Source organism: Uranotaenia lowii, chromosome 2, assembly GCF_029784155.1.
Source record: "Uranotaenia lowii strain MFRU-FL chromosome 2, ASM2978415v1, whole genome shotgun sequence".
Classification (NCBI taxonomy): Eukaryota; Metazoa; Arthropoda; class Insecta; order Diptera; family Culicidae; genus Uranotaenia; species Uranotaenia lowii.
The window spans coordinates 192,348,843-192,363,006 of record NC_073692.1 but is presented as its reverse complement, the minus strand read 5'-3'; the positions used below and the strand labels follow the sequence as shown (position 1 = coordinate 192,363,006).

The 14,164-nt window shown below is 41.0% G+C and overlaps 2 protein-coding genes across 3 annotated transcripts; one reads left to right on the top strand and one right to left on the bottom strand.

Annotated features, from left to right (window-relative positions):
* Positions 1-409: 409 nt before the first annotated feature.
* On the top strand, positions 410-14,119 carry LOC129749806 (intermembrane lipid transfer protein Vps13D). 2 transcript variants are annotated; one of them, XM_055744900.1, is made up of 7 exons: positions 410-903; positions 1,986-2,719; positions 2,865-5,011; positions 5,114-5,250; positions 5,506-5,604; positions 5,663-8,361; positions 8,423-14,119. In XM_055744900.1, exons 1-7 carry the CDS (start codon positions 807-809, stop codon positions 8,885-8,887), a joined length of 6,378 nt encoding a protein of 2,125 aa, XP_055600875.1. In that variant the 5' UTR covers positions 410-806; the 3' UTR covers positions 8,888-14,119. The 2 variants fall into 2 exon arrangements, with proteins under 2 accessions (XP_055600875.1, XP_055600874.1); XM_055744899.1 differs by having other exon boundaries at positions 5,461-5,604; positions 8,423-14,118.
* Positions 7,849-13,157, bottom strand: LOC129749809 (uncharacterized). Its single transcript, XM_055744904.1, has 2 exons — positions 9,996-13,157; positions 7,849-9,936 (listed from the first exon to the last, which is right to left on the bottom strand). Exon 1 carries the CDS (start codon positions 11,889-11,891, stop codon positions 11,013-11,015), a length of 879 nt encoding a protein of 292 aa, XP_055600879.1. The 5' UTR covers positions 11,892-13,157; the 3' UTR covers positions 7,849-9,936; positions 9,996-11,012.
* Positions 14,120-14,164: the final 45 nt, after the last annotated feature.

Below are 14,164 nucleotides of genomic sequence, written 5' to 3'. Positions count from 1 at the left end.
AGAAACGTTGCAAAAGTAGAAGTAAAGTTTTTTCTTCGTAAACATAGTTACCATGACAGAAGTGACGTCACTACCGACCATTTTTGCGACGCATTTTGCCTAGGTTAAATGAAGCTCCCTGACAACGACGCGTCGCGACGCAGGGCTTGTTTATGTTTATTTTTCGTTTTTCTCTCCGACGTGCAATAGTGTGCGTTCCTTTGCGCCACCTTAGTAAAAGTGTACCTCATTGACCTGGTACCTCTGCCTATCAGAAGAGCTGTCAAATTTCGGGTCTAACTAACACTATAAAAGATTAATGTAAATATTTCACTCACACTAGAACAATTATTGTATTCTGTTTCCCAGTTGACAAGTTTACCCAACTTGAGGCCAACATCTATATCGTTTGCTGCAAGTATGCATCGCCTGCTGTCACTTGGAACGACAAGCATTTTCAGAACGATCTTTGTCACGAGTGTAAGCACTTATTTCGTCGCGAGAGATAACGAATATCGATGAGAAAACGCGTAGTTTATTAATTTACGGTTTAAAATTCTTCGCGAAAGTAATGTAATTGTAATCGGTGTGATAAAATTAGCTAGTATTGCAAGAAATTATCGGGATGCAGTGAAGTTTTGAAAAGGCGCTACTGAAAGGGGCCCAGTTTCATCACAACGAAAAGATTGCATAAACATCATTGTGGATTGCAGAACATTACGGAATTTCTGTTAGCTATCCTTTTTTCTGTTAGTTTTGCGGGGGGAATTCTGGTCTGACAATCCATCGAAGAGACGTAAAAACCAAATGCCAGCACCAGGTTAAAAATGCTTCGGGAACTGATAGCCTGGGTGCTCAATAATTACCTTGGAAAATATGTAGAAAATTTGAACACGGCTCAATTGACCATCGCTCTTCTTTCCGGTAAGTATCCTATGTTTTACAAGGAATTACCTCAGTCTTTCAGCATTTATCTGCTTATTATAATAGAAGGCAACATTAATAAAATTTGACTGAGACGCATTAGTCTATATACATGAGTGACGCCTGATTCCTCTGTCTATGGAAAAAGATTACTCATTGTTAGCCTAGAGAGTAGATGGTGGTGGTGACACAATCAGTGCCGTTTGTGGTTCAGCAAGTTTTAATTAAATAGCCTTGCAGTGACTGACACTGAAGATACCGTCATGCCGTCATCATTCGTCCACTCAATTGATAGACTAAATAGCTTTCATTTTCTATTTACGATAGTAATCAAATTTGTGTATTGCAAATGCCAATACAAAAGCAAACAAAATTTCACAAATTATTCACTAGAAAGCTTAAAAATGGTATGATTATTTTTACTTTATGAGTCTTCGATAGGCCTAAAATACATGCTCATAAGCGAAGGTTACGTAACGGCCTTCACCGTTAGTGATCGTGGAATGTTTATGGCTCATTCATCGGCAAGCCCAACTTTTTTTTTCCTTTGGGGTTATCTATTTTGAACTGGCTCGGCCGGCAAGCCCGACTTCTAGACGTTAAAATCTAATATGATATTAGCTACCTACTCGTGAAAAGCAAACGAGTGTGTGAAACTGCCAAAATGTTTTCAACAATCTCTGTCCTTTTAAGCTAAATTTTAGTGTTATAAATATATAGTCAATATTCATGTTTTTTTTTACTTCTGACAACACATGTTTACAATAGAATAATTTTGATTTCTATTGCGCTGAAAACTTTGTATATCAACACTTCCTTTGCTTTTACGTTCATTGATAAGTTAATTATTCAAATTTATTCGTTTAATTTATAAGGCTTTAATGTTCATATGCCACCTGGCTGTTATTATTCAAACATGCTTTTATTGCATTAGCCTATTACTAAAGGGCTACCATATCATTTAAAGAATATTTTATACTTTATGTGTTAGAAAAAACAATTTAATCATCATTCAGATGGTTGAATCACAGGATAAATTATATAATTCGATAGGTACTGAATAAATTCACAATATATTTCAGGTCAGGTTGAGCTGGAAAATTTGCCCCTACGAAAAGATGCGCTGCGATATCTGGGTCTTCCGCTGCAAATCGTTAGTGGTACTATAGGGAAAGTCAAACTAACAGTTCCGGTTCGTGCGTTCCGAACTGCTTCATGGTGTCTCAATATTGACGACGTAAATGTAGTTTGTGGACCAATCGATTTGAAAGAATGGAATCCAGAAATCGAACAGCAAACGGAACTCGATTTCAAGATAGCCTCTCTGGATGGATTGGAGGCGAAATGGAGAGCGCAGAGAGAAACGCCCGTAACCGAAGGCAGCTATTACGCATCCTCATATTCCGGGTGGCTTAGTTACGGCACATCGCTCGTGACCAATATAATTGAAAATTTGCAACTTTGCGTAAATGGTATCCACGTGCGTTACGAAGATGGTTTGACAATTCCCGAACAACAGTTTGCTTGCGGTGTGAAAATCAACGCTCTATCAGCACAAAGTTGTGATTCAAACTGGGTGCCAGGGCAAACTTCCAACTGGAGTAAAGAACAGGTTACCTATAAGTTGGTCGAACTCACCAACTTTTCTATTTACTGGGATCCATTAGCTGAAGAGGATCAGGTTTATATAATCAATCCAATCAGCGTGCAAGCACAACTTCGGCGGGACAGAAGTGAAACGCCTTTGCGAACTCGCAGTCGTCCTCGGTTGGTTTGTGACCTTATGTGGGAAGAGATAAAGATAACGTTGAGCGATGTAAGTATCTTCTTTTCGAAGTAACAATTGTCATCTATCAGGATTTTATAGAGTTTTGTTACGCGTTCTGTTGTCCGCGGAACTATTGTTTTCGTAATGACTTTCATTCAATTTTCTGTCAAATGTCTTCTCAATACAATTTTAGATCCAATACAATCAAATGATGCAATGCGTTCGCGGATTAGACGACATAGCACGGTACAGACGATTTAAATTGAACCGTCCAAACTGTTCAGTAGCGGAAAATCCAAAAGCTTGGTGGCGATATGCATTACGTTGCCACGGATTGCTCCGCCACTCACAGATGGATCCCTTTGAGGTGGCTCGGGAAAACATGCGTTATATTGTAGTTTACGGCCGTGTCGTGGCCAATCCAAACGAGGTACTGTCCAGTGAAAACAAACAATTCAAGGATCGGATTGAAAGAGAGCGAGATTTTGACGAGTTGAAATTGTTGAGGGATATTTGTATGATGCAAATGCCAACGATAGATAAAAATAGCCAGATAACACAAGGCCGCAGTATGTTAGTTCATTACTTCCCGCAATGGCTTGGTTGGTACAATAATGGAAACAGTAACCCAGCCAATTTCGTAGCCGAGCCGATTGAAGACTCCGTTCCCAGGTCTGAGGAAACTGCAGAGGAAAGTTTTGACCAGGACTCGGTTAGTAATTTTGAAGATGAGATCTTGAATGCTTTCGCCGATTCTGTGGATACCAATTCGATGCTGAAAAGAGATGCTGTATTTGGGAAGTTTAATTTTCATCTCAAGCGAGGCACGATGGATTTCTGTAGTGCACTGGAAATGATGCCCAAATTGAAGTTTCAGTTCCAAAATCTTAAAATAGATGTAGAGACACGGCCCCGTAGTGGTTCACATTTTGTTAGTTTATCTCTTGGATCCATTCTGATTAAAGACCATATTACACCAAATTCGCAGTTTCCTGATTTAGTAAAACCACAGGGAAAGGAAGAAATCACGCTTCTTGCCAAATCGGCACCAGCACCAAAGAAATCGCGAAGCTTATCATTGCAACAGACTACTAACGCTGAACCTATTTTCGAGGTTCTATATGAACGCAAGCCTTTGTCTCATGACACCGATTATCGATTGATTGTGAAATCCCAGTCTTTGGAAATTGTATACAATACAGATGCAGTTAAATGGTTGATAGATTTTCTCAGCAAACCCCATCAGCAGTACGACACGAGAAGGAAATTGGAAGACATGAAAAACAAAACCAAACTAGAATTAATGCGAAACTGGAAGAATATACTCGAAGGTCACCTCAATACTCGTAAAACGTGGACACTTGAGTTTGACATATTTGCTCCCCAAATTATCTTTGTTGATAATTTTGCAGATCGTCAAAATAGTACTATTGTGGTTGTAGATTTTGGACGACTCCAACTAACAAACGGAAGTCGAGCATTGAACGGCCTTTCAACGAATAAAACTGAAACACACGAAGCGTCCCCAGAAAATAAAACGGAAAATGACGAAGACGATGCATTTATGACACCCTGTTCTACTCCACCTGGTTCGGAAGCTAGCACAACTCATTCACCAACTCTGGCTTCAGCTTTTTCGGAATTACCGGAGACGAACATGGGAAATTCAGACACTCTTGACGAGTACTCATTGTATCAAAAGTTATACGATCGGTATCAAATCTATCTAACGGATCTTCAAGTATTAGTTTGTCGCGGGAAAGAGCGGTGGAACTTTGCCAGCACTAAAGGTACATCCACCTTACATGTGCTGGATCGGTTTAGTATATGTTTACAAGTGGAGCGCCGGGTCGTTTATACTAGTGACCCTCAATATCCTAGTTTAACACTCTCCGGCACTCTACCAAAACTGAATGCGCACATCAACGAATACAAAATATCAACACTCTTAACACTTGTCAACACGCTTACCAAAACGGGACCAATCAAAGATTATGATGGCTTAGCTACGGCAGAATCGAAACCAAATAATGAAAATTCATCACCCTTATTGAGCAATGATGAAGACAGCTCATTTACAACGGATACCAGTTCTATGTACAGAAAAGAATCAGCGAACATAATTGTTTTTCAATTCACCATCGATCATATGTCACTAGAGGTGCAATCTCGTGGTCGAAGTGTTGCGGAACTGCAGGTTACCGGCGTTAAAGCGGGCTACAGTAAACGACCGGAAGATATCACACTAACCCTCTCAGTGCACGGATTACTACTAGCCGATGCGATGCAATCCTTCGGGCCGGACTTTGAGTTACTAATTGCTAGTCATCGGCATGTAGGGTAAGTTTCAAACCATGCTTTTATTAGTTAAATGTTTGTAAAGTTGAAAGTTTGAGTTCTGAAGATACCACTCCCTTACTTTATTTATTTCCTCTATTACAGTATGGACAGCTTATCGGGTAGCCTACGGCAAAGCGAACCTTGTTCACCTTGCTCTCCGGGTTCTCCGGATCCGAACGATTCCCGTCGGCCAACTAGTCCCTTAACAATTTCGAAGGCTCTGAATAATCTACAAAGAGGTAAACAATAAGTTTACTCGTTTTAGTTTATCTTTCATAAGTTAGCATTTACTTCTTCTCTTTTACCATTGCATGACTTTATAATTTCAATTTAAATTTGATTCTTTTTTTTTCTCTTTATTTTATTTCGTTTTGCTTAACCAATGGCATTCACTCTATGATTTAATTCTTACGCTTATCGAATCTATATGCGGCTGTATACTTAACCAGAAGTAATATCTCCCACTTGGAACGCTGCACAATCCGGTGATTTAGACGCTCTCATAACAGTGGAAATCATATTTGTCAACAGTGAGAACGTCGGGGACAATCTGCAGGTGGCCAATATTCAGTTTAATAACTTGGACATTATAGGTAATCTTAATTTTTCACAAACCCATCTAAATAGAAATAATTTGAATTTACTTTGCAGCCAATCAAGAAACTATCGTTGAACTAATTGGCTTTATGAAACGTGTCATTCCTAAAGCTCCCCCAAAGCCACCAGAACAGACTGGTCCGGTCCTAAAACCAGACGACATGCAAGCTTCTACTATTACTTTGGTTCCTCAAGATCAGGAAACAGCGCAGGATAAGACAGATATGAGTAATTTTCCCGTCCGGACTGAAATTACTTTTGACTTTCACCGTTTAAACGTGTTGATATTGAGAGCTTTGATGCGGGACAACTACCTGGTTGGACGAAAAGTCGGCACTTTCACCATGTCTGAGGCAAAGATTCACGCATCATTGGGTTCTAATATCACGGTTGAAGGATCTCTCGGTGGATTGCAGGTGTTGGATCTTACTCCTGAAGGCATTAATCACCAGCGAATTCTTTCTGTGGGTAAAGATCCGCTAACAGATCCTCCGCCAATATCACAAGCACCGGATTTAATGACATCGTTAACGCAAGAAGTGTATGGTAGTGCCTCGAACAAACCTAATTTAGATGGTCTCCATGAGCAACGTCAGGCATTGTCTTTTTGTGTTTCGAAAGACTTGAATGCTGTGATCGACGTGCGTGTGAAAATGGCTTCGGTTTGGCTCATACACTGTGCACGTTTTATGCAGGAACTCAACTGGTGTGCTACTGAATTTAAGCATTATCTGAAAAATTTAGCCCGTTCAATTAGAGATAAGGCTACGGATATGGCCCTCGGATTTGTGCAATCCAGGAGTGATCTCACCAGTAGTCGCCCGGAGAGTATTTACAGTTCACCCCGGAAAATCGCAAGGAGACAACGAACTGTTTCGATGTCCAAAACTCAGGAAGTGTTGCTGAACTCAGAGTATACGTTAAGAGTGGACATAACTTTGGATACACCGGTTCTGATCCTTCCTCGATCCAGTAGCAGTCCGCAGGTTTTAGTAGCTCATTTAGGAAAAATTACAATCGGTAACACCGAGACTACAACGGATAGTCCAGATAGTTCAACTAAAATCAATGTTGCGCCTGGGGTTATTGATGAAGATTACAGTATAGATGAAAAAATCTGTAATTTAAGTGATGTGGACGGTGTTTTCGAAGACCACTACCAAGAAAAGGATTTCAGCCGAATAAGGTTCGCCAAAGAAGATTCAATGGAATTTATTGAAAGCACTGCACATAACTACGATATTTACAAAATTGACATAAAAAATATCAACCTATACTCATTGGATACATCCAACAGAAAAGGGTTAAGGTTCTCTGCATTACCTCGCGCTGAGGAGTTCTATTCATGTCGGGAAAATGCTTTCCCCATTATTCATGATACAATATTTTCGCTTGAAATATCTCGAGATACCAACGACATTGAGAATGACGGGTTTAAAATATTTGGTTGCGTTGTTAAGCCTCTTATACTCTCTTTGAAACGTCAACAATATGAGCAATTACTGGAAACTATTGATAATCTGTTCAAAATACCAAAAGATTTAGTTCGACCTCCTACAGAGACATCTGTTCTAGAGAAATATCCTGATATCATGGAAGAATCTACTTTTATAGCAGATAAAGTTCGCAGAGGACTATTATATCAAAACAGTTTCGAAGAAGCACCTGCTTCGATCAATGTGAAAGTCAACTTTGAGTTGCCTGCATTCATAGTTCAACTGAATGAAGCCCGTAATGAACCACAAATTCAAATATCTTTCCGTGATTTTTTCGTCGAGTTCGAAAAGTGCAATACTTATGAAACACATGTTAAAATATCTTTACGATCCCTTATGATGGAAGATCTTCAACGGCCGGATATGAGCAAAAATCGATATATGGTCGTATCTTCATCCCAAAATGAGCAACTTGGACGTCCAACATCTTCATTTGCATCACATTCGTGTCCCAATTTGGTCGGTCTGCTATCGAACTATGAAAATCTTCCGAATTCTCTTCCCAATAATTTGCAAGATAAATCTGGATTTTTCTTTCTCACGGCCAATAAGTCCCTTTGTCCGGATACACCACCACCTTCGCCATCGGTTCATCAGCGGCAACCCACAATCACTAGCTCAGAAGAAGCTAATTTAGTTTTGTATACATCAATTATTGTAGATCCAGCTTGTCCTTCGTTTGCTACACAATTTAACTCACTTCAGCAATCTAGTACAATCGATTTCAATAGTTTGGATCTGATCATATCCGTCGAAAGTTGGTATCTTCTGCTTAATTTCTTTGGGCTGCTAGACAACTCGGAAGATTTTGCCAACTCAAACTCTCAAAAAACATCAACCGAACAAAGCGATCAAGAAAAGGTTCTCCCGCATGGCCATTCTAAATTAGAAATTTCGGTACGTTCACTTTCACTTGTGCTGGCTAAAGCTGACTACGAGATTGCCAAAGCAAATGTGTCCAACGCTCAATTTACGATAAGCAAAAGAAATCATGCTAAACAAGTTGAAGGTCGCCTTGGGTCTATAACGCTGAGTGACCTAACACCCTACGGCTTTATATATCGAGAAAAATTCATGACTACGGGAAACGAAGCATTAAGTTTTGTTTATGTGCGCGATGAAGTCAAATCCAATACACGTGGTCTACATAAAGATGCTCTTTTGCGGATCGAAATGTCATCAGTTCGGTTTGTTCATACCAAACGTTTTATTTCGGAAATTCAACTATTTTTCAAGGAGTTTTCACAATTACAAACGGTAAGCAATTGAAGTTTTTTTCCAAATAACCTATTTTCAATGTCTTTTTCTACCATTCTAGCCTGTTCTTCGTAAAATCAAAACCAGTGATATGAAGATGCGATTTGATCAACGACCTACTCAGCTGGGCTTAGAGATAAACGCTGGTGCTCCGATTCTGATACTTCCGATGGCATTCAACAGTGAACAAGTGATTGTTGCTGATTTGGGAGAATTCACTTTGAAGAACGACTTTAAAATGAGTGATGATGCGGGAGTTATAAGCATATCTAGCAATTCGATTGTGCCCGAGGTTTTAGATGTGATGTACGTAGATTTACTGAATACCAACATTTTCGCCGCAAGACATGTTATCAAACCTCATAAGCATCCTCCCGGAATGGCGGCTCAGTTGGATAAATGTGCTGTCGATATGAAAAACTATTGGCTGGTTAAACAAGGTCCTAGTTTGCTTAAAGAGAAATGCCATCTGAAATTGCAGGTTGAACGGAATATGGACTCATGGAGCAGTCACTATGGTAAGTGAAAATTTGTCTAAGGTTTTTGGTTCTCGTCTACAGCGAAGCTAAAAAAAAATCAGCATATTTTTATAACAATTTCCATTGTTTTAAAGGGTTATGAATTGAGTGTAAATATTTAGTTTTAATACTCCACTTTGCGCCAAGCAAAACTCCCTAATTTTCAGTTCCAAAGTTAAGCCGGAGTCCCAATTTTATGGATTACATTAGGTTCGCAATTGTTCAATCAAATATGTTCTCCCATTTGGGGCGTAGAATAATTCGTTATCAAAATACTGGTAGATCTGACCTGCTTGTTCTTCACGGCACTAAAGAAATCCTCTCTCGGCGGCTGTTCCGTTGCAATCGATGGCGCGCTAGGTGACTCGGCTACGTTGGTGCACTTGAAAGCGCTGAATTCGGACTTTTCCTAATTCGTCGGCGGCTAATTTTGAACTTAGCCCGTTGCTAGCGCAAGTCTTGATGTTGGGTTCTCACATTCGTTAACGTTATTGACACTTTATGTTGTCACACCATGTTGTCACCTATCTTCGTAATGTGCCGAAAAAGGGTCACCCGCTGTCCCAGCAGCGTGGTCTTCTCGTGATGCGCCTTGAGTTCCATCCACGTTTCCCTCGCCGTCAACATGACACAAATCGGCGCATATTGGCTCTCATTCAGCATCAGCTGAATCGTGGCCAACGTTTGCTCGTCGCCGTCCTCCCACGCTTCGGTCATCGGTTGGGGGGGAGTTCCTGGTTCTACGTGTTTCCAGAGCTGCTCCCGCCGCAACAACGCTTATAACGACCATGATTGGTAGTTCGAATTGCTCAATTTGAAAATTTTTGCCCACTCCATCGCTTCTCGGCAAAATGACTAAACTCTTTCTGTTTTACCGATCAGAGGCTTCCACCTGGGCCCATAACCTGTTAGAGGTTCAGGTACAATGGGAATACTCGGGGATAAATAACAACAACCAATCTGTTTGACGATACTGTTGAGACTTCCGGAATCGAAAACGCAGGCAAACCCACTAACTTCTGATAGCGGTATTTTACAGTTTATTACAGCTTCAAAACTGAAAGCGAGGTTAATTTCAGTGGCTGGTTTCGAATTACAAATTAAAAGAAAACTTACATTTTAGTGCGATAAATACTTTTAAGCCTACGAATCGCTTTACGGATTGAGTTTCGGCCTATCGTGTGACCTTGTGAAAATTGCCTTCTGAAGAATACTTCATCAGATATTTCTACTTTCCGCTAAGGAGAAGGAGGAAAGCTTTCACTTATTCCGGGCCCTAATGGTTTTAATCGGCGTTCGATAGTGGTCAAAAAGGAATCCTGGTGGAACAACCATTAGACAACAACAACAATTAATAAAAACACCTCTAGCTAAACAATTATAAACTTACGACAATCTTCTCTTGATACCAATAACGGTAAGGTGTCCCAAAAATGGAGAAACTTGTGAGCTAGCTAATTTTGGCAAACAAAAGCGGCACTTATACTTTTGGCGATTGAACTGACGCGCACTTTTGTCCGGCAAACTCTGAACTACGATAGCCGAGTGAAAAAAAAACTGTTTTTCATCGTCAGCAGCACAGGGTGATTCGTCATCTTTCGACCGGTGACAGCAGGGTTGCTAGTCGCGCCGACATCCTCCCCCGGGTGCATCTCAGCGGTCTCTGAGACTGCACTATTCTCTGCTATCCATGTCCAACACTGTTGTACAGGCCTTGCGCCGTTGCGGATCCTTAGGTCCAGGATCGAGACCAAGCTGCTAATTTCGATCGGTTCCATCCTTTGGAACCAGTTGTCCTGAAGTCGTAGAGAGTGAAGGTATTCCTTTGCCGAGCGTCCCCACAGGATATCGAGCTCCTATAGTAGGAGACCCCATGTCTTCCGGAGATTTCGTTGGTTTTTTATTGAAACCGTGAATTGTTTGGAATAGTTCGAACACTCCAAAAATAAATCGTTTGAAATTGAAGTTTCGAAGCGGATGATTCGAAGGGAAGGTAATTCAGAGGCCTTGTATTGATTATGCTTTCAGCCTCCACTACTAATTTATTGAACCCCCCGTGATCTAGTTTGTCCTCAGAGTACCCATCTTGAATTGCCAACTTGATTAACTTCACCAGTCTCACCCACACGCCCCCTAGGTGTGGTGCCCCCAGATGATTAAACTTCCACTCGACGTTCGTGAAAGTGTTAAAGAGCCCTTGGTTGATCTGCTGCTGAAGTAATCTTGACGCCCCAACGTAGTTCGTCCCGAAGCTGCTGAAGAATTTAACCGATGCACCGCGGCGTTCCACAAACCGCCCGAATGCAAGATCACAGAAAGTTGCGGAGTATGAGGACACCGCCTCAAAATGCATGGCATACAGCTTCGGATAATATATTGAGTCACGATACGGAGGCCAGAACGGGAGTACAGTTTCTGTGGTAGAATCTCTGGAAATTGGGTGTCGCAAGAAATCATTTCTGGCTTACAAATTTTGCTACTATTCCGGAACTCTACTTTTTCGTTGAGAAATGGTACACGTCGAGTGAGCAAACTTTTTTCCGGAGTGTTATCGCCTTCTTGGAAAGCAGCGATCTCCCCCGGGTAGACATCCAACTGGAGCTGCTCATACATGGTCTTCATCGCCGTTGTCAGTTTCGGATTTTCATTCAGATTCTCTTCACAGGACATTCTCCTTTCGGGGCATTCCAAGCGCCGCTTGGCCATGCCGTAGCTAACCGGGAGGACTACATCGTCATGTACCTTCAGTGGACCTGTCCCGAAGCGATCACCAGCATACTTCGTGGTCTGCTCCAGAATTGCTAGTGCCTGCGTATCTTCTTCTGATTGAGGCTTCGATATCGCTGCTTCAACGTCGTCAATAATGAACATCTGTTTCACAAGAGTATTGAGGGATTCATTTGGTTTACTCTTGCGAGTGTAAGAGTTAAAGGATGTACTACTGTTTCCACGACGTCCACCATAAAACGCACCATCCAAGCCGGGTCTTTGTTGCAATTGGCCCGAATTCATCTCCTTCTTTTATTCTTAAGGGCTCCGTCAGACAAAGGTTGTCTATTCCGATGAGAATCTTTGGCTCGGCGTTATTGTAGCTGGCTAACGGAACTCTACGGAGATAATCGTACTTCAACGCTGCCGCCTCCGCCTGGAAACTCTGCTTCGGTAAGTTCAGGCATCTTACAGTCCGAGCGTTTGGTATGACGTACCGCTTTCCTTCATCGGAACCCGAAATCTCAATGCTCACTATGCGCGAATCGTGCTCCATTCGCGAAGCATTTCCTGTCCAGTGCCCCAGGTTATGCCCTTTTCCGGCGACGAATGTAGCATAGGGTGATGTCGATAGTCGCAGCCTTCGATGTCGCACTTGATGCCGCTTCGGCAAGGGCGCCTTCCATGGTTACACAAACACAAAAAGCAAAGACGCGATTCTCGAGCAAAAGTCCAACGTTCTGACACAGTAAATGCTTTAAACTTATAACACTGGTAAACACTGTGACCACTCTTCTCGCAGCAAACACACTTCACTACCGCTTCGGAGTCCTTCTGCTACCCTGGGTCATGCTTTTCGGGTGATGAAAAGTGAGAGTTCACAAACCCTCTGAATTTAGCTTTCTCACGATTGGCTGCCTTATACTGTTCAGATTTGAAAGGAACTACACTCGCTGCATCCCGAACTATTTCTGCCATATAATCTCCAAAGGTTCTCAAATTAACCACCGGTAGTTTACGACGATAGGTAGCCCACAAAAACTTTTGATCATCCGGAAATTTAGCAATCAACTCTTGAATCAGTTGAGGATTGCATAGCTGGTCATACTGGTGCTTGTACAGCCGTTCCGTATTCTATCAACCCTTCCAACTTGTCCACCCGTTGCACCGGAATCGCACGCACCTTCTGCAGTAGGTTGTTGATCAACAGGTCTGGCCTCCCGTACCGCAATCGCAACGTTTCGATGACATGAGGTATTGTGGCCGGAAGTACTAAGTTGCTTCTCACCACCTCCAGGGCTTGTCCTTTCAAGCATCGTTGTAGACGCAGCATGTTCTGACCATTCGCAAACCGTACACCGCCGTTGTGTAGTCGTATTGCGGTTACTGGGAAAATTTCTAATCGCGCGACGGTAGCCTTCCGTGCGGTAGGCTAGCCGGAGCAGTAAACACAGTTAAAAAATTCACTCTTACTCACTAATTTCATTGAAAAGTTAAGAAGTAAATTCTTGAATCAATCTTCAAATCATTATTTTGCAAGAGAGGACAAAACATGAAGTCATCGGAATGAAATATTATTATTCCACAGAGAACAGACGTACAAGCTCGAACAAAAAACCGTAAAAAAAGTGTGTAAAATTTCAAAACCAAAACCAAAAAAATACGTTAGAAACTGACTGCAAACAATGCCACCTATTGCGCCATTCAAGAGTTACAAATCAACTTTAAAGTGCCCAGTTTTCTAAAAGGCGTAATCGTAGCCAAAAAACAAAAATTAATTCAAAAGGGTGTTGGGATTTTTACACAAGTTTCGTGGGCTAGCTTTTACGTCTGTTCTCTGTGTATTATTCTTAGTATTCATTGAGATTGAATTAATTACGAGCGTTAAAATCCCAGACAAAACAAAAAACAATCTACATTATTGAAAACACATTTTTCCATAGCCTGAGAATTAACTAATTTGGCATGACGAAGATTTTTGATGCGATAAATGCGTCTTTGATACTTTAAATGCTGGTCGAATTCAATTTTGTTGTCGTTAAAATGTAACAAATCGTATATGAGAAGTTAAAAAAAAGGAGTCGCAAAATCGCAAAAAATAGAACTGCGCACTCATAACTGCGAAATTTGTGCGATCTGTCAAATCAGTATAAAATCTGACAGTTTTATACACGCTAACCGCTTTTCAGTTAAACTTTATACGGATAACTCCGACTGCAAAACATAGCACGAAATCCAATATTCAATGAATGATCGCTACCGTGTCGTTGAACTCTAAACTTATTTAAACAACTACAGGTTTTCATTTTTTTTTCATGAATTTGTCCGCTGGTTGACCCCATCGCAAACAGTTTTTTTTTTTTATTATTCATTTTTCCGTGATTTTGACCGCTAATTGACCAAGCTCAAGGCAAACACAATTTTTTGTTTTATAAACAATAGATAATCCGATAATAATATTTGGTATACATGTTTGTTTGACAACTTTTTATTAAATCATCTTTCAATGTTTTCCGCTTGTTCATCCGATTTAATTTCAGTCGATAAATAATCCTTATGTAGAACAGTGCTCATTT

Bases quoted from the DNA above. Each gene is read 5' to 3' on its own strand.
- LOC129749809 (XM_055744904.1), bottom strand. From the start codon at position 11,891: ATGAATTCGGGCCAATTGCAACAAAGACCCGGCTTGGATGGTGCGTTT.
- LOC129749806 (XM_055744899.1), top strand. From the start codon at position 807: ATGCTTCGGGAACTGATAGCCTGGGTGCTCAATAATTACCTTGGAAAA. The intron at 904-1,985 runs GTAAGTATCCTA...AATATATTTCAG, and splicing joins GACCATCGCTCTTCTTTCCG to GTCAGGTTGAGCTGGAAAAT. The intron at 5,251-5,460 runs GTAAACAATAAG...ATACTTAACCAG, and splicing joins TCTGAATAATCTACAAAGAG to AAGTAATATCTCCCACTTGG.